General features: G+C 42.7%; 1 protein-coding gene across 3 annotated transcripts in view; it reads left to right on the forward strand.

Annotated features, from left to right (window-relative positions):
* TBX15 (T-box transcription factor 15) overlaps nt 1-20,588 on the forward strand; it is a 109,311-nt gene that overhangs the window by 84,783 nt on the left and 3,940 nt on the right. For all 3 annotated transcript variants that reach the window (XM_025994655.2, XM_072766776.1, XM_072766777.1), the window contains one exon: nt 8,713-8,810. In XM_025994655.2, coding sequence (XP_025850440.1) covers nt 8,713-8,810 — 98 coding nt within the window. The remainder of the gene's footprint in view (nt 1-8,712; nt 8,811-20,588) is intronic.

Raw genomic sequence — 20,588 nt, forward strand, 5'->3', positions numbered from 1 at the left:
TCTGTCCACATACCTGGTGAACCCACTGTGCTCAGCTAGAGGGAGCATCACAACTGCAAAGACCTTGTAGCTTAAAGGCATAGCAGGAGGAGCAGAAGGAAAAAAGGACTCTGTGAGTCCCCAGTCCACATCCGATGTGAGAGCCTTGTCTCTGCTGAGAATGGCTGCCAAGATTTTACAGAAAGCCCAAGTAAGCTTAGGAAATTTTATATAATTCCCAGGGACTTCCTCCAAAGCAAACATGTACATAAAAAGGAGAGGATTAAAATTATGATCTGTCTGGAGAGTAAAGGTTCTATGAACTTGTTTTAAAAAGTGCCATGGAATATACGACTCTGGGTTTCATTGCATCTAAGGCAACTGCAGGGGGGACTGTCCCATGTGACATGGGTTCCTCTGCATACTCCTAGCCAGCATGGTGCCCCAGGAGCCATCGCTGTTGGTGCCACAATAGGTCCCAGGTTGGGTGGGCCTTCTGCAGTGCAGGGAACTGGTGCAGCTTTTTAAAAGGGTATCTTTTTCTCTAGGGAGGCCACCCTTGGAGGCTTAACTATGACACTCAAATTTCACAATTTAGGAAGTGACAGAAAAGAACTGGTGACAGGCCCTGTATCGTGTGGTGGTTGGTTCATATGGGTAACTAGCTTTGATAGGTTGCCCCTCCCTGAAAAAGCAAGAGGGCCTGCAGGATGAGGTGTATGAGGCAGTGTGAGCCTGAGCTAATTCTCACCCAGCACTGCTGTCTTCTGGGAATGTGGCTGCCAGTCCTGCTTGGTACCCAGCATCCCTTTACATAATGTGTCAGGGGAGAGTGATCTAAAAATGGAGCCATTAACTGCATTATGGGAATAGATATATTTGCTTGCTGGAGGAGGATGCTTAATGAGGCTAATCCTTAACCCAAAGGAAGGAATCTCCATGGATGGGGAGAAAAATATTTGGGAGTAAAGGATTTTCCTGTTGACCCCCTCTTAAACAGCTGTTGCCTCAAGGCCACGTTCCTAGAGTGAAGACCCATCTCCTCGGGCACAGACAGGAAGCCCTGTCAAGGCCCAGCTCCTTCTCTCAAAACCCAGTATGAAATTGGAGTGCCTCCAGTTAATGGAAATGAGAAGGAAAGAAAAGGAAGAGTCAGCTAGACACCAGCCCCAGGCCCAGGTCATCTGTGCCTAGATCTGAAAGAAGCCATTTTTCTTTGTGAGTTGGGAAAGAAGTGTGCAGGATGGGTCTCACTTAAAGTCTGTCAGAAGGGTTCTCTGTTTTAACCAAGTGTCTCAACTCTCGTCCACACTTTTACCAACCTATTAAGCTGAACCTATGAAGTTATTATATTTGTGGGCCAGAGAGGTAAAATACCGGTAATTTCATACAGTTCAACCTTGCATATTTATTTCTAGGTATTCAGATCCTAGGAATACAGTAAAAATAGTAATAATCATTTCACACAGTATCTGCAGTCTCTTTTTATCTCTGACCTGATTGGTATTGTTAGAGTGTTTCTCATTTTATAGATGGTAAAACTGAGTAGAATGAGGTACTAGCTTTCAGAATTTTCAAATCCAGCCTGTGGCAGCATCCAGAGGGTGTTGTCCCTCAACTCTGTGAGGCATAACTTGCTAGCGAGCAGACAGGGCTGCCCGTGTCCTTGTCCCAGTCCCTGTTGCTCCTGAAGGGCTCATGTAGCAAGTGGAGAGGCAGTAAACTGACCACTTGCCTTCTTTCAACCAGCACGACTTCCAAGGATCTCCCTCACTTTCAATTTCTGTATTTGTTTGTCCTCCCTGGATCCATTGACTGTATTTTTCCAGCCAATCTCATCCTGCTCATTCCTGGCAATCTTACTAGCCCCTGTGGATTTTACAGACTCTTTTGTTATACCTGGCACGGGTGCCATTTTAGCAGATCGAAAGTAAGTCATCAGTGCTGGGCTCCCTCTCAGGAACTGTTGCATCTACAGTTCAAGGTAGCTGGCTCCGTACTAGGCCCTGGTGGCAGCCTCCTGCCAGATTCCCCCTCTTCTTCCACACCCTGGCTGTTTATCATGTCCCCTAGCTTGTCTTCCAGCCAGTATTTGACATTTTTCTCTGCCTTGTTATTTGTTCTCCCTCCTGTCATGAACCTTTTCCACCATTGTCCTCTTGGCCATGTGGGTTTGCCAGGGAAAGTTGGCAGTTGTTTTATTATCTATGGCTCTTGCCCAGGGATGGTGTCATCTAACAGAGTGACGTCTTTTTAATGGCTAACATATTGGAGTCTGAAATATCTGCAAGATAATGAAGCCTACAGAGGCTTGAGGGACACGTTTTTGGTTCTTTGAAGAGAGAATGAGAAATGGGATTAGGTAACATGCAGGTCCTTCCATGTTCAGTCCAGAGCCAGAGGGCTGACACAGGTTGGAATACCAGTGAAGTGAGAATGTTTTCTCTGGTTACAAGTCACAACCTGAGCAGACGGTGGTGGTGTTTCTTTGTAGACCAGTGGTCCACAAGCTTTCATTCTTTTTTTTTCCCTTGCTTTGATATATTTTGTCTTTAATCAATCTATCTGCATTTGTTAAGTAACAATTAGGAGGGAGTACTGTTATCTCCGTTTTATAGGTCAGGAGCCTTAGGCATGAGAAGGTGATATGACCCAGCTGAGATGGCACCAATAAGCAGCAGGGTTGCCACGTGAATCCAGGCAGGCCAGCTCCAGAGCTGCTCCTCTTCTTCTTCCTTCTCCTTCCTTCTTCTTCCTTCTTCCTTCTTCTTCCTTCTTCTTTCTCCTTCTCCTTCTTTCTTTCTTCTTCTTCTCCTCCTCCTCCTCCTCCTCCTCCTCCTCCTCCTCCTCCTCCTCCTTCTTCTTCTTCTTCTTCTTCTTCTTCTTCTTCTTCTTCTTCTTAGATTTTATTTATTTATTCATGAGACACACACACACACACACACACACACACACACACACACAGAGTCAGGGACATAGGCAGAGGGAGAAGCAGGCTCCCTGCGGGGACCCCAATGTGGAACTCGACCCCAGGACCCTGGGATCACGCCCTGAACCAAAGGCCAATGCTCAACCGCTGAGCCACCCAGGGGTCCCAGCTTTTTCTCTTCTTAACCATTCTGCCCCATGTGCAGTTTTGTGTTACTGAGTTAAAGTCAGACCATTCCAGTCACTAAAAAAACTTCATTTTTAGTTAGGGTTGTGTTGTGTCATCAGGGATTTTTATCACACTTCTTGAGGCAATGAAAACTCCTGAGGGACTGCCATAGCTGCCTGTTCAGACTCCATGTTGGGGACAGGGGTCTCAAGTTGGGGATCACTGGGCAACGGGTGATTTTGACTCAGCAAGTTTTGATTGATGGCTTTTTTTCCCCTGCCAATCTACAGACCTCTGTTGAGAGGTCTTTTAGAATATTCCTGGACAACAAATCTTTAGGAGCCAACTCCAGATCCAGGGAAGGAGAAGGATGTGTGGAAGGTTTGACCTCACCTCAGTGGGTAAAGGACAGTCTAAGGAAGAGGATTAGAAAGTTGAGATACAGTAATTAGATCTGAAAGAACAGTATATTCTAGTTCTGTGTCTTTTCAAATGCTGGAACGGGAGGAGAAAGGAAAGAAGATCAGAGGTGCAGTACCGCCCCTGGGATAAAATCCAAGCCCTTTACATGGAGTGAGTATCCCTGGTATCCACCCCATCATCTCATCTTGCAACTGGAGCTCCAGCCACACTCAACCGTTTTCAGTTTCCAGAACATTCCTTCTCTTCCATACCTCCAAGGCTTTGTACATACTGTGAACTCTCCTGGGAAAGTTCTTTCTGTCTCTTGTTTGTGTGGAAAACTGCCGAGAATCCTTTAATATTCAGCTGAAATGACTGGTTTTTTTAAGGAGTGTTCCTTGAATTTTCCAGGTGTATGAAGTACTTCTTGCTCCATTGGCCTCTTCTATGTATCTTCAATGTAACATTCATCTCACTGTTCAGAAATTAGTCTTTTACATGCCGTTCTCTTTTTGTTGAACAAGACACTCTTAAATTAGGGTAAAGACCCTATGTCCTTGTTTGTCTCTATATCTCCTGAACTGAGCATATTTACTGGTTGGAAAACTTCTTTATGATTTCAAAACCCCATTTCTGTAGCGCTTGACTGTCTTCTGTTGACAGATGACCAATGACCTTATCAACCCCTTGAGTGTGTTCCCTTTGTTGCCAGAATCACCAGCCAATAGTCTGGGGAAGGGTTAAAAGTCAGAACTACAGAGAAAATAAATGGAAGAAACATAAAAAGCAACCCTCTATCTCAACACAAATAAATCACAGAAAGTATGCAGCAGTGTGCTACCTAATAGGTTCATGAATGTAATCATAGTTGTTATCACATATTTGCTGAACTTCAAAGGTGGTAGTCCCACTTTTTTTTTTTTTTATGAGAAAGTTCAGAAGAAAAAGTTCTTTACAGTCTGGCTGTTTTTCCATATCAGTTGATCTTGAGGCATCATCAATTTGCAAAAGAGATCCTTGGCTTGCTTCCTTTCCTTCCTTTTCTTCCTCATCTTCAGCACATTCTGTTGGTTTGGCCACTGAGCAGACTGAAAAGTCTAAAGGGAAGAGGCCTGGAAATCAGAGAGGTGATTCCAGCCAAAGGACTGTTGAACATAGAGGGATTGGATATGGCCTCAGCTGTCATTGGAGAAAACAGGGAAAAGTAAGCAAGAGGGAGGCACTTGTCAATATGATCATTTCTGGTTGTAAACCTCAGACATCAGGTCTCTGGTGTGTAACAGACCTGAGAGGCCCACCATGTGGAACATGTTAACGACGTGAGGTTACCTAAGACTGCTCTTTTATCTGTTAGACAACGAATTCACTTTAAAAACCTTAAGATAGGGATGCCTGTGTGGCTCAGTGGTTGGGTGTCTGCCTTCAGCTTGGGGTATGATCCTGGAGTCCTGGGATCGAGTCCCACATCGGGCTCCTTGCAGGGAGCCTGCTTCTCCCTCTGCCTATGTCTCTGCCTCTCTCTCTGTGTCTCTCATGAATAAATAAATAAAATCTTAAAAAAAAACCCTTAAGATAAAATTTTCCAAAACTAGGGTTGGATGATGATGAATAAGTAAGCAATATATTGCTCACGATAGGCTTTGAGTAGATGTCCAATTGGCCAAAGATGTTAATAGGTAGTTGGCAAAGACTCCTATAAGAGAAGATGAGGGTAGAAATGACTGGCCCAGGAAAAGGGACTCAGACTGCTACAGGTCAGAAATTCTGTGACCAGAAAAGATGAAACCAAAGGGAAACTGAAACTCCTCTGAGACCTGAGTCAAGAAAGGCACCAGCAGCTATAGAAACAATTCCCAAGTCTCCAGAACTAAAGGATTCCTTTTGTCTTCAGAATCTTGATTTTACATTAGGTTACTTTTCTAAATTTTAGGCTGGCTAAAATTCATGAAATCATGGCACACTAATAAAACATAGGGTGAAAACTTACTCCTTTATTTATAAATTCAATGCATGCAAATTGAGATCTTACCATGCAACAGGCATCATCCTAAGCACTGGGACATTGAGGAACAAGGGATCCAAAGTAGACATGCTGGTGGTGGAAAGAGGTGGATTATCTAATACTTATCTTACCATGGCATGTCACCAAATCCTGATATCTAGGACTAGTACTTTCTAACAATTAGATCTATCCAATGAAGCCTACTGGAGTTTGAGGACAAATAAGATGTGGCAGATAGTAAACAAATAGGATTAATTTTTCTAAAAAGATATATACTTTGAATATATAAGTAGGTTCAGGAAGTGTCTGGGATATCCAAGAGAGGTAGATCCACAGCAAAGTGTGGTGAGAAACATGTGGTCTTAGTCGTTATTTTTCAATAGTTGGGACCCCTCCTCCATAACTCCACCACCAAAATGAATGTTGTGACAGATCACTGGACCGTAGCTGTGTCCACATGTGGTATCTGGTAAATTGCATTCTTTTTTTTTTTTTCAAAGGTTTTATTTATTTGATGGAGAGAGAGAGAGAGCACAAGTAAGGGGAGTGGTAGGCAGAGGAAGAGGGAGAAACAGGCTTCCCAATGAGCAGGGAACCTGATGCAGGGCTTGATTGCAGGACCCTAGGATCATGATCTGAGCTGAAGGCAGGTTCTTAATTAACTGAGCCACCCAGGCACCCCTATATTTACATTCTTAGCAGTTAAGGAAAGTCTTCCTGGTGAGGATGTGGAAAGTGTGTGTCACTGTCACCATTTACTCATTGCTAATGGAAACAGAGGGTAAAAGTTTCATCAGAGATTTCAGCCCAAGGTCAGAAAGAACTTTCTAACATCTGTTAGAAAACTGAATGTTTTCTTTGGGAAATACCCCAACAGAGGCTGGGTAGCCATCCAAGGTTAGAGGTAGAAGTAGGTAGAAGTAGCTGATACCCAACTCAGTATATATAACTCAGTCTTTCTGTTGGATTTTAGATTTGGACATATGGGTAAGTGGTTACTATCCTACACAGAATTGACAGCTTAAATAAAATTATACTTAGGGTGTCTGAGTGGCTCAGTTGGTTAAGCATCTGCATTTGGCTCAGGTCATGATCCCAGGGTCCCAGGATCAAGCCTGCTTAGCAAGGAACCTGCTTCTTCCTCTCCTTCTGCCTATAGCTCCCCCTGCTTGTGCTCTCTCTCTCTGTCAAATAAATAAATAAAATCTTTAAAAAATTATTAATACCTTTGCCGCAGTCTTTTTTGCCTGTTATGAAAACAAGTTCAAAGTTTTTTCTACTTCTTGAATAAACAGAATATGGGCAATGTATCAGTGTGTAACTGTTACTTCAGTCTTTTGCCACCTTATTGTGAAATGAGAAGGGACTGTTCTTTGTCCTTGAGTTAATATTTTGTCCCTCGTTGGTACATGTTCCTGGGAAGAATGGAATAGGAGGTGAACAACAAAGCCCTTGCCATTTGCAGTGAGCCTCCCATACCATTAAAGGGAATCCTAAGATGTTCTGGTGGGCAGCCAACATTCCAAAACAAGGCAGTGAGATCCATGTCTGGCCTATCTCTTTCTTATATTCTTCAAAGCTCAGCATTGCTTTATCTGCCTATCCCCTTATTATTCTGAACTCCCTAATTGCCTGGACACTTTCTCTCTACAAATAGTTGCATGTACTGTATTCGGCATTAATGTAGTTGACTATGTGGACATGTCTTCTATTCCTACTTTTAACAGATTAACAGCTAATAAACACCATGCAACACCCTCTCTTCTCAACCTCTTCTAAAAATACAGAGTTTGATTTGCCAACATTGGTGTATTTAAAGCCTCCAAGATTCCAGGGAAGACTTTAGAAAGTTAACTGTGCAAGTAAAGTCTGTTAAGAGAGGAAATTTTCCAACACAAAGAGCCAATCAGTGTATCAGTAGCTCATCTGAGAAGAACCTCAGGGGTTCTTATAGTTGTTCATAGGAAAGAATATTTGTTCTCACTTGAAATAAAACTTCTCACTTTATTCTTGGTCTGCAGGACTGAAGAGAACTTTGGAAATGTATTGTCTAGGGAGAAGGACAGGCAGCATAAGTTTCATCTCAAGAGGGAACGCTATCTTTTGCAGGATGGGACACCATGTTACCTTTTAGTAAATTGGCAATGAAGGGACAATGACACCCACTCTTCTCTGCCCTCCTTGTCCTACAGTCTCCATAGGCCCTTTACTTCCACTCCCTCCAGTTAGTGAAGGCAAGTGAAGCAGTTAGTTTTAAAGAAAAGTCAATAATCAGAGGCTGTGTTCAAAGCTTTAAACAAAGCCCCCAACTAATGCTCTGTTTTGAGGATATGGAATATCCACAAGAATATGACCTCTGAGATAACTTGGAGAGTTATGTTGAAATGATATCCCTTAGTACCTCATACATATGCTAGAGAGAGAACTTATTCAAGGGTAAATCAGGCAGTATGTACATATTTTAATTAATAGAATCTCCCGTATGGATGAAACAGAAGCTTTAGTGTATTTGTAAAATACTGGATGTTTTCTGAGGTCTGACAGTCTCAGGTATGTGACCCTCAAAGGCCAGCTTGATTATCAGATTATAAAATACAGATAAATATTTACGGAAATGTGTTGGCCTTTTTGCCTGAGGTGTAATTTCTGGGCCAAGCCCTTTTCTTTACCTTCAGGTGGGTATTTTTTGTCTCAACAGAAACTCAGGCATATTTGCTTGCTCACCTCTTCTTTTATTTTATTTCTGTTGATTTAAGACAACTGTAAAGCCACAGCAATTTCACAGTTTCATGGACTCCTCATACCCGTTGCTGGAGTTGACTCTGTTGCAAGCCGTGTCTATGTGCTGTGGTAATAATGATATTGTACTGAGCTTGAGAAGCAGTCAGTGCTACTCTTGGCTCAATTTCATTCATGATATTAGTGACTCTGACCTTTAACAATTAATAGTTTTTTTTTTTTTTCATGCAGTCCGGAACCTTCTTGGAACAAGGCTTAGAGTTAAATTTCATCATAGTTGTGACTTTCTGGCAAATAATCTGAACTGCATTCATTTCTTCTTCCTTATGCATATCGGTGTCATCGGTACCTTGTGCTCTTCTAGACGGTGGTGATGTCTGTCAGTGCCTACATATATACCACTTGTTAGACAAACCACCACAGGATCTTTAAAAAAGTCAATGTGTTTCTTGGCAGTATTTACAACCTCCTCTCTTGGCTTTTCTCTCTGCAGAACTGGCCTGGAAGCCATTATGGAGACTTATGCATTCTGGAGACCCCCTGTGCGCACACTCACCTTTGAGGATTTCACCACCATGCAAAAGCAGCAAGGTAGAGTCCTGGGGTCACACCAATTCTTCTAGAATGAAGAGTACCTGGTAGCTCTGTTAATAACCAACGCATCACCACTTGTGCGAACAGACCTGCCCCAGAGGCAGTATTTTCTCCCCCTTCCGAAAAGCAAGGTTATGTTCATGATTATGATGGCAGTGAAATTTTTATTTCTTTGCCTAAGCATTCACGTAGCCCTTGGTTTTTTTTTTTTTTTTTTTGCTGAGACATGCAGAGAATTTTTATTTATCACGTATGTTAATTCTTATATTTACTTGCAGAACAGAGTCACAGATAGAAGTGCAGGCAAGGTATTAGCAGGGTGCAAGGGTCTAGTACACAGTAGGTGGTTCAGTTAAGGGCTTGTCAGGTAGTTCTCAAACACCAACTTTTGGTACAGTAAACGGTCACTTTTACGTAGATGCCTTTGGATTGCTGTTACACTAAGTTTTTGCCAATGAAGGATTTCATGTCATGTATTTTTTTTGTGGGGTTTTTGTAAATTGTTTTTTTTTTTTTGAACATTTTTTTGGTTTTCAGTTATCTTTAGAGGTTAGGTGGTAGGGCCCCATCCCCCTCCCCCCACAACAGAATAGTATTCTTATTAGAAGTTCCTAAGACCAGGCAATTCCAGCATGCAAAGTGTGATAGGACATAGCCAGGAAGATGAGAAACTGTAGCCATCATCTAGGGATAATATATTCCATCGCTGTTGCTCCTTGCAGCTTGCAGGTCCTCTTCGCTGCCCTCTCCATTAAACCCATTAACATGCAGGATCCTCATCTGCTTCACAATGGTGTTTTTACCAGATTCTCCGGCACTTCATTGATTCCTCATGGCAAAAAGCTTATTCTGGTTTTATAGAGGAGAGAAAAACCTCAGTCTGAACAATGGAAGTAGATTGCTCAGGCCCTACAGTGAGGAGGGGACTTCTGGGAGCCCATCTGAAGCTTGCAACTTGCTCCCTCAACACTTGTCTCAAGCTGATGGGCTGGGTGAACTTCTTCCTTGCACTGCTTTGTGCTTTTCTTCCCGTTTCTCCTTCTCTGTCAGCTCAGGTGGGGAAGCCTGTAGCCTTAGCACAGATGGCTTGTGGGCTGACCTCACTTCTCTTCCTCAGTCTGTGCTCTTCCCATGGCAGCACCCTTTCAGCTCAGGAATCTTCCCAGAGTGTCAGACACTTTTTGAGTCTCTTTATGCAACCTCCTCCCACCCCGAAGTGACACTTACATACAGAGCTTATTCTGTTATGTCACATGGCTGCTATTAACAAAACCCTAAGTTTTCAAATTGTGGCTCTGCTGTATGGGAAACCCTTCTAGGACTTGATAACATGTGACATTATGTTGCCCTCCCAGAGGAGCTTCCAGGAGTCTGCACACTAAATTAGGTTCTGTAACCTAAATTACTGAAGTCTCTCAGGTTTTAAAATGAAGAAAAGGTGATTAAAAGTATAGGCTCTGGGATCAGACCACTTGGCTTAAGCTTTTTTTTTTTAGGATTTTATTTATTTATTCATGAGAGACACAAAAAGAGAGGCAGAGACATAGGCAGTGGGAGAAGCAGGCTCCCTACAGGGAGCCCGATGCGGGGCTTGATCTCAGGACCCTGGGATCACGCCCTGAGCCAAAGGCAGATGCTCAACCACTGAGCCACCCAGGCACCCCTTGGCTTAGGCTCTTATCACTGCTCTTTCCTAGCTTTGTGACTTTGGCCAAGTCCCCCATCCTTTCTGACACTTCGTTTTCTCATCTGCAAAATGGAAGATTGTAATAGAATTCTTGTGAGGATTAAATGAATGCATTTAAAAATGGAGTAAGAGCTCAGCAATTGTGGTGGTGATCATCATCATATCACCACCATGACCACTATGACCACATCATCTGTAACACTGCCCACCCCCCCCACCCTCCGCCATGGCCCTGGACGTGGATACCTGAGGAAGATGCATCAGCAACAAGAGATACTGCTTTTCTGATGATTAGCTATTTAAAACAGGATTAGACCATCTTCACAAGGATCTGGGGAGGCAGAAATTACATCTAGTGTTTGTTTGTTTTTTTAATAAATGGAGGATAAAGGGAAGCACTCTGCGTGAAGCCACTTTCTTCTCATAATTCTGTGAGAGAAGCAGGGTCAGTTCATATTAAGAGTGTTGCTCTCGCTCTAAGGCCCTTGTGGCCCTAGAGAGGCAGAGGTTTTATGACAATTTGGAGATCTGGGGCTTCAACTTGATTCTCTCTATAACCTTGGGGAAGTTATTTCTAGTGAGTCTGTTCTCTCACCTACCAAAGAGGGGTAAATTTTGTGTGAGGTCATTTAGATAAATAAAAATGTGTCATTTTCATGCAAAGACACTTACTTGATTCTGTTTATTTCTGAGGTGGCTTCTTGCTTCTCTGTCCTTGCTTTACTGGTTGACCTCCCAAGCTCTATCTAAGCAGGAGTTTGTATCGTGGAGGCTGGCATGAGAAGATTGGTGGGGATATTGCCAGTTGCCAAGAACAGGCACTGGTGGTAACACTGTGTTTACTGTTGTCTTCTCAAGAACTGTCACAGGGCCTTGCACCCAGGTACTTCTTAACGTACCTAATGAAATGAAGTCACTTGGTAGCACTGTGGCTCAGGTAGGCAGGGTTGCTGATACACATGTCTGGAGCACAACCACCTAATATGTGTGTGGATATGGATGTGGAGTGATGATTATTTGGAGTTGACAATCTACATTTCACTGGCATGTGGGGCAGTTGAGCAGGAGCAGGCACGGAGTACTTAGGTGTGTAGCATGGCAGGTTTCACAGGGCTTCTACTGAAAATTTGTCCATATGATAAATTTAGTGTTGACCCTTGGAAAACAGTGGTTTAAGAGAAACTGAACTTTCTTTCTTTTTAAAAATTTCTTATTTCTTTTATTTTGGATTGCTTATTTTATTTTTTGTATATTTTTTTATTGGAGTTCAATTTGCCAACATATAAGCATAACACCCAGTGCTCATCCCATCAAGTGCCCCCCTCAGTGCCCATCACCCAGTCACCCCACCCCCCTGCCCACCTCCCTTTCCACCACCCCTTGTTCGTTTCCCAGAGTTAGGAGTCTCTCAGGTTCTGTCACCCTCTCTGATATTTCCCACTCATTTTCTCTCCTTTCCCTTTTATTCCCTTTCACTACTTTTTTTATATTCCCCAAATGAATGAGACCATATAATGTTTGTCCTTCTCCAATTGACTTACTTCACTCAGCATAATACCCTCCAGTTCCATCCACATTGAAGCAAATGGTGGGTATTTGTCGCTTCTAAAGGCTGAGTAATATTCCATTGTATATATAGAACACATCTTCTTTATCTATTCATCTTTCGATGGACACCGAGGCTCCTTCCACAGTTTGGCTATTGTGGACACTGCTGCTATAAACATTGGGGTGCAGGTGTCCCAATGTTTCACTGCATCTGTATCTTTGGGGTAAATCCCCAGCAGTGCAATTGCTGGGTCATAGAGTAATTTTATTTTTAACTTTTTGAAGAATGTTTATTTTTATTTTTAATTTTCTTAAAGATTTTGCTTATTTATTTGAGAAAGAAAGAACGCATGAGCAAGGGAGAGGCAGAGGAAGAGGGAGAAACAAACTCCCTGCTGAAAGGAGAGCTCAATGTGAGGCTGAATCCCAGGATCCTGGGATCATGACCTGAGCTGAAGGCAGATGCCTGACTGAGCCACCCAGGCACCCCTATTTTTTAAAAAAAATTAATTTAAATTTTAGTGAACATACAATGCAATATTGATTTTTGGAGTAGAATTCAGTGATTCACCAATTACATAAACACCAGTGCTCATCACAAATGCCCTCCTGAATACCCATCACTCATCTAGCCCCTCCCTTTGCCCATCTCCCTTCATCAACCCTCAGTTTATTTTCTATTGTTAAGAGTCTCTTATGGTTTGTTTCCCTCTTTTTTTCTTTTCCTCCTTCCCATATGTCCATCTATTTTCTTTCTTAAGTTTCACATATGAGTGAGATCATATGGTATTTGTCTTTCTCTGACTTTTTTCACTTAGCATTATATTCTCTAGCTCTATCCATGTTGTTGCAAATGACAAGATTTCATTCTTCTTGATGGCTGAATAATATTCCATTGTATTTATATCACATGTTCTTTATTCATTCATCAGTTGATGAACATTTGGGCTCTTTCCACAGTTTGGCTCTTTTTGATAATGCTCATGTAAACATTGGGGTGCATGTACTCCTTCAAATTTGTATTTTTGTATCCTTCGGGTAAATACCTAGTGGTAGAATTACTGGATCACAGGGTAGTTCTATTTTTAACTTTTTGAGAAACCTCCAAACTGTTCTTCAGAGTGGCTGCACCAGTTTGCATTCCCACCAACAGTGTAAGAGGGTTCCCCTTTCTCTGCATCCTCGCCAACACTTGTTTCTTGTGTTGTTGATTTCAGCCATTCTGACAAGTGTGAGAAGATAGGTCACTGTGGTTTTGATTTGTATTTCCCTGGTGATGAGTGATGATGAGCATCTTGCCATGTGTCTGTTAGTCATCTGAATGTCTTCTTTGGAAAAAGTGTCTATTCGTGTCTTCTACCCTTTTCTTAATTGGATTATTTATTTTTTGGGTGTTGAGTTTGATACATTCTTTATAGATTTTGGTTACTAACCCTTTATCAGATAGGTCACTTGCAAACATCTCCCATTCCATTGGCTGCCTTTTAGTTTTGCTGGTTGGAGAAACTGAATTTTTGAAGCAAAATGTCACACTTATTTAGTGACTCCATTTTTTATTAGTGGGGCAGAGGATGAACTTGGAATTATTGGATACATATGGTAGTGGGATGGGGCTAGAGGAAAAGCCAAAATTCTATTAAACTGTTTAATTGGAATACATTTTTGAACTATACACTGAACTTGATCCAGATTCTCATTATTAAAAAATATGTGGCTTGGTTTCTTGACGTAAAAGAAACAACATCCACTCCCTCTTCCCTTAAGAACTAAAAGTTCCAGTAGCTCTGGACAGTATCACCCATAAAATGAAGAAAAGAGACAGAGCCATCTGTGTTGAACTGTTTTGTGTCTTAGAAGAAGTAGAGAGTGTTGAACTTCTAGTGGAAACTTCTAGTGGTAGACTGATTTTGGAGTAACTCCCTCTTGGTGAAGACAGTATTGGCAGCATTGGCAGCATTGGCACCAAACCTAAGCTCCATATAACGATTGACTCACCCAGCATCCATATAGCCTCATTCCTTCAAACACATTAATATCTGACACATCACATCCAAGGCCTTTGGCCAGTTTTGGGCTCCTGCTGCCACTGCTGCTGCTAGAGGCTGAACCCACTCTTCTGAGTGAGATTAAGGAGGCTTTCTTCATCCCACTCTTGCTGTCATTTTTGTTCCTCCTGCATTAAGACCCATTTGTTGATAAAATTTCAAGGAAAGCACCTTAGTTGAATTGGCCACCATTTTGTAAAAACTCAAATCTTTCTATTTTGAAAGATATATTGAGTGGGTTAGTCAGTATAGTGGTTTTCTCCCATGGAGAAGAGTGCATAGGATTCATCATTGTCTGCCCTTTACACAAAAAGAAACCAAGGCACAGAGCAGGCTACTCACATAGCTGAGGAACTGAGTTGAGGATACCCAAGTGGTTCTCCATCTTGACAGGGCACTCTCCTTTCCACCAGACACATTTGCTTTCTTCATTCCTACTTACTAGAGCCTTAATTTGCCACAACAAATTAAATTAGTTTACTCTTCCACTTGATGTTTTGTCAACAGCTTGAGCATTAACTCTAGGTCAATATTTTATTTTATTTTGTATCAAGTCAAATAGATGGTTTTAACCTTCAGATATCTTTATTTAGAATCAGCAAGGGAGTTTATGTGGTTGGAGAGTCTGGAGATAGGGATTATATTTCAGGAGTGGCTTCTGCCTGAATACTGCTGGTGGCAGGGACAAAAAGAACTCACCAAGTAAGTGGTGCTTGGGAACACTGACCAAGGCAACACAGATAGAGAAGAAAGAGAGAAATAAGAGCTTGGGTCTATTGTGGCCAAGTGCAGTCCTATTGTTCTGATGATACATACAGCAGAGCTATTTGTATGGCCCAAGCTGAGGGAGCTGCTGTGAGCACCATCCATCTCCAAGGGGTCTGACAGCTGCTGTACTATAAAGGATAATCCTGGATCAGGGACACCAGAGGTGGCAGTACATCTCCATCTGCTGAAATAAGGAGACCTGTCATTTACAGAAGCCCTCCCTTATCCTCAGCTGAGAGCAGACGTCACTAGAGAGATTTCAACACCACTGGGTCTTTTAATGTTTGTCAGGCAGTTAATGGGATTGTGAGCATTTCTCTCAGTGTTGGGATTTTCATCAGTTTGATTTGTAATAATTAGAGGTTGATCCTTGAAGAGGATCAGATACTGAGAAATTCATACCAGTAAAAGATCAGGAATGGAAGACAGTTCAATGAACAGCTTGTCTTTGAACTATTGTGGATCACTCTAACAATTCAGATAGCCACTTACACATATCTCATTTATCACTGAGATCAGGAATGATGCCCATGAGGCGCTTATAACAGGGATTGGAGAGCATCTCAATTCAGTCCGCTAAAACAAGCCGTTATTGGTGACATATTCTATTTCGTCCCAAAGTCCTTTATGCTCAACATGTCCAAAATTGAGTCCATGATTTACCTCGCAGACTTGGCGCCCTCTCCTGGGGGAAGGACTCTGCTATCCACTCACCATCCTGGGTGTTTCCCTCCATCCCTATCCAGCATAGCTAAACGTCATCAAGTTCTGGAATCCATCCATACCTCTAATTTCCCTTCCCACCACCCTGCTCCAGGCTCCCACCTGACTTCATTCTCAGGCACCCCCTCTCCCCCATGGTGGTAACACAGCTGCCAGTAGCCCTAGACCTATATCTTCTTAAATTTAAATCTGATGGGAAAGGTCATGTGTCCTTCTTAAGGTTCCTAGCAAAATCTCATGGAGTCTCATTAACTCTAACTCTCATCACCTCTGAACCAATTACTGTGGTGGGGACTGGGGAATACGGTGCTTGCACCATCCTGCCCTTAGTCACATGCCTTCCTAGAGGTAGGAGTGAAGGGTTGAGATGGGGGGGAGGATACTCAGTGGGAAGCTGGGTACTGTGACTAGGAGAGAGGGGGATCAGCTCTAAATGGCAATCACAACTGAAGTGTATGTGGTAGCAAGGAAGGCAGTAAAAGAAGTAGCAGAGAAAACAAACCAGTTAATGGACGGGGAAACACCAGGAACAGCCCACCTGGGCAGTGTGACAGGTGTGAAACAGGACCATCCAGGAAGCACAGAGACTCAGAACCTTGAGGACCAATGTGAAAAATGGGGACGGGGTGAATATATTAAAAGCTATTTTAAAAGGAAGAGGTTCAGATCAATGTATATCTTTAAACTTTATGGAGAATGTTGCATTAGGAGTCTTCTAAGTTTGAAACTACACAATTCTCATTAATGTTACACATTTGCATTTTAAAAAGGGTACTCATTTCAACCAAGGGTGATTCCTTAATAGGGATGGGCAGGCTGTGATCATGATCATTAACTTTATGGCCTCTAGGTTTATTCCTGGGTTAAGTCCATAGGGTACTGACATTTTATCTTTTATCTGAACGCCTCAAAGAAGGCCACTCAGGGACACAGTGATTCCACATTCTTCAGAGACACAGGCCACCAAGTTATATGAGAGAAGAGTCTGGCTTGTAGAACCAAGTAATTACATGGAAATTCATTCTTTACTAGCTCAGATGGGATTTTTTTTTTTTTTTTACTGTTTTTCAATTTTTGTGTGTGTAGGGAGAGGGCAGGGGGAATAAAACACAACAAAATAAACCCAAAAGGAAACTGTATGTGAAAGCCTCCATATTACAGTCTGGAAGTGATCAATTTAAAGATGCAAAAGTCAGCAGGTTTGGTATCCAGGATTTTCATGGTCACATTTAACTTGTCTTCATGGTATACAAGTATATTCTAGGTTGTTGTCCTCATATGGAATCACTGCTAAACACAGTCTTTTTGGTTAGGTTGGCTGTGAGCCTTGAATATTAGAGCAAGTTAATGTTGAATATGAATTTCAAGGAGTACCTCCTCACTTAAGTCAATGGGTGAGACAGGATGCAGGGAGGTGTGGCGGGTAGGGGATTGGTCCTGGAATACCAGGGAGTTTTCAGCTACTTAGGGCATTACATTTTAATTACCTCTCAGAAGTGGATTAGGGCCTCTGAGGACAGTGGGAAAGATACCAACCTACCTACTTGTTTTCAATTCCACTTGCTTGGTCTGAGAAGAGATAAGAGACATGGGGCATCAAATTTCCATTCTGGGCCAGGGGGAGGGAGGGTGAGGGGAGAGGAAAAGAGAGGTCAGAAGGGTAACAGAGTTGGTTTATCTTTTGGGAATACGGGCTTAATGGGCCTGTAGGGGTCAAGGGCCCAGTGCTTTATCATTGGCAGCCATGGAGGCTCCTCCAGCCTGTTACATCCAGGCATCTAGCTATGACATGTGCTCACCAGTGTGCGGGGAGGCCAAGATGCTCAGCTGCATGGACAGAAGCCAACACCTGAGAGTCTTTCCATCAGAACTCAAATGCACTAGGATTCCTTACTCCTTCTTTCACTCCTCCTTCACTTACAGAAGGGAAGAAAAAAGGAAACAATATTTACAATGTATTTAATTTTGACAAATATTAAAAAAAATATCCAGATCCATCCAGTCCATTCTCATCTATTAAAGCAGGTTTAAATCAAGACCCTTAGAGCATTCAGGACCTGGCTGAACCAGAGGGGGTGAGATGAGAATGTTACGCAGGAAAGGGAGGTATGCTTTTCTTTGAGAGGCAGCTCTGACCCTTCTGTATGAGTGTGGCCTGGCCTCCTACTCTGCCCTAGCTCTTCGGTGATGTGAGGCCTCAAGGCAGCCAAGTGTTGAAATGCACAGGGAGGGCAGCCTGCCTCCTTGTGCTTACTTAGCACTTGGCTGGCACTCCTGATCTTGTTTAACAGCCGACAAGCTATGAGATCATAAGAGAGTAAAGACTTCTCAGTATCTCGATTTGCTTCTCTACAAAATGAGTACCATAGTCTTCTCTTTCTCCGTGGACCTTGAAAAATAGCTGTTATTTATACTGAGTCTTTTTAATGCAGAAGAGCATTTCTTCAAACGCTAGTTCATGTGGGGGTTCCTACCCCCTGAAACTCAGCAGGCCACCAAGTCTCATTTCCAGTGAGTGTCATTTAAAAGCCAAAGCAAGCTGACTACAAACTTTTTAACATGTACCTCTCATCTGCTCAGCAGAAATCTCTGTAACTTGTTAATAGTTCCCTTCTTATTTTTTTGTAGTGAAACCAATTGAGGCCTTAAATCAGTACCATTCGTTCTATCTTGGGCCATCTGAGAAAACCATTTAGAGTTGTAAAAAGTCATCTGCTCCATCTTGCACTTCCTGCTGCAGGGCTAGGGCTGGTGCCTGATGGAGTGTACCTATAACAGGACAGTGCGGGGTGCTGAACAGGGGGTCTCTTCAGGGATCACATAAACACCAGATCTGGGAAAGCAAGGACGGACTTTCAAAGAGAGGAGACCAGATACATATCCCATAAAACACAAATCTCTTTACAGCTGGAGTCAAGTTTCTCCATGTGTGCCATAGCACTTATTTCACTGAAGCTCATAGTGGTTAGGGTGGAAGAGGAGGAAAATGTGTAGAATGCTTCCTGCAGGAAATGAATCTCTGAACTTCCTATAAGGCCCGGTAGGCTAGGCCACTCAGTGGTCCATAGACAAGAAGTGGGAAATGTTCTTCCTTTTTCTGCTCAGCTCTCCCCTTCCAAAACTCCTTCTTTGTATTAAAATGGTTCCTTGAAAAGTACTTGTTATTGCCCATGTACACTCTACCACAAATTTAACCCTTAGACACAGATGTAATTCTGAGAAGGACTGAAGCCTATCAGTTTGAGACTCTCTTTAAGGATGGGGAGAATGAAGAGGTAGCCCATGTTGCCTGTGGTCATGAGATGGACAGAGGCCAACGGACCTAGAATTAGACTGGGTGCTCTTCCTACCAATGGTCAGCTGTTGACTTACCTCACACAGTGATATATATGATATTGGCCTTATCTCAATTTGTGGAATAAAACTCTTTTTACCTCTCTTAAAGGAATTTAAGGCATAAAGAAGAAACAGGAAGGTGAATTTCCTGAAATGACTTTAAAATCAGCAACTGTTTACTGTTCTACTTTGGAAGTTCATTGGGAAATTTTTTTGACCAAGGAAGAGATGATACTAGTTGGGTTTTGTGAAAATTGAAAAAACTATTAACAGGATATAAATTTGTACTTCCACAGTCAATACTAGTACCATATGTGTGTATGTAGGCTGAGGCTAAAAATTAACTTTGGGTTTCTCTTTGAGGTATCTGCCTCCCAATTTGCACATCTGGACCCACCTCCCTGGCACACTGTTGATGGTTTCTCTCTATCCCAATATCTCTGGAATCCTGCCAGTTTTCTTCACATTTTTCTCACTAATAAAAACTTTATTACTACTCCTTCCCACTTAAAATGTCCTTTACCCTTTTATAGAATCTTAGGTTCTAAAAATCCTCACCTGAGTTGTGGATGACCTAAGGGTACCATGCTCCTTGGGGGAACTGGGGCTCTCAACAACTCTGGGAAGCTCCCAACCTTGTCCTGAAGGAGGAATTCCATCATGGGAGCGTGCCTATGGAAGACAGAGCAGCCTCCCATTCTGGAATTCAATTGGAAGGTCCAGCAGCCCCAGCACGTGAGGCAAGAAGTGGCTGCTGCCCAGCTGCTTTGTAGCCCCTGAAAGGAGAGGCTTGGAAAGGTCATTTCTGCCTTCGTAGACTATGTGAGAACACACATGAAGTAGGTTGGGTTGAACCTGCCCTTTATCTGTTGGTGCATCAGGCACCAATCCATTTCTAATATCCACACGTCAGAGGAGCAACTCTGTCAAATGCAGTTTCAGGAACTTGAGATGAAAGGGATGTGGAGATCTCCTAACCCAAAGTGTGGTCTCTAGGCTAGCAAGCAGCATGAGTCTCAGAAATGCAAACTCTCGGGCCCTGCCCTGGACCTGTAGAATTAGAAACTCTGGGGACAGAGTCAGCAATTTGTTTTATTTATTTATTTTTTTTTAAATTTTTTATTTATTTATGATAGTCACAGAGAGAGAGAGAGAGAGGCAGAGACACAGGCGGAGGGAGAAGCAGGCTCCATGCACCGGGAGCCTGATGTGGGATTCGATCCCGGGTCTCCAGGATCGCGCCCTGGGCCAAAGGCAGGCGCCAAACCGCTGCGCCACCCAGGGATCCCCAGCAATTTGTTTTAATAAGCTCTCCAGGTGATTCTCTTGCACCCTAAAGTTTAAGAATCACTCTGCCAGGTATTCTGATATAAGGGATTTGGGTGGTATCACTGGTTTTCAACCCTGGCTGCACATTAGAATCCTTTGCTTCTCATTTAGTTGGTCTGAGGTGGGTGGGATCCTGGAACTTGAAGCTTGCAGCTTCTTCTAGCTTAAGAACTACTGATCTAATTCAATTTTTCATCTTCTGGATAAAGAAACAAACCCAGAGAAGATAAGTGACATGCCCAGGGTCAGATGGGGGGTTTGTGTGGCAGAGCTGTGAGAACCCAGATCTCTTGACTTTGTGACCTGTCTGGACTCTTGCCCTCAGAATTACCCCAAATC

The sequence above is a fragment of the Vulpes vulpes genome, chromosome 8 (genome assembly GCF_048418805.1).
Source record: "Vulpes vulpes isolate BD-2025 chromosome 8, VulVul3, whole genome shotgun sequence".
Lineage (NCBI taxonomy): Eukaryota > Metazoa > Chordata > Mammalia > Carnivora > Canidae > Vulpes > Vulpes vulpes.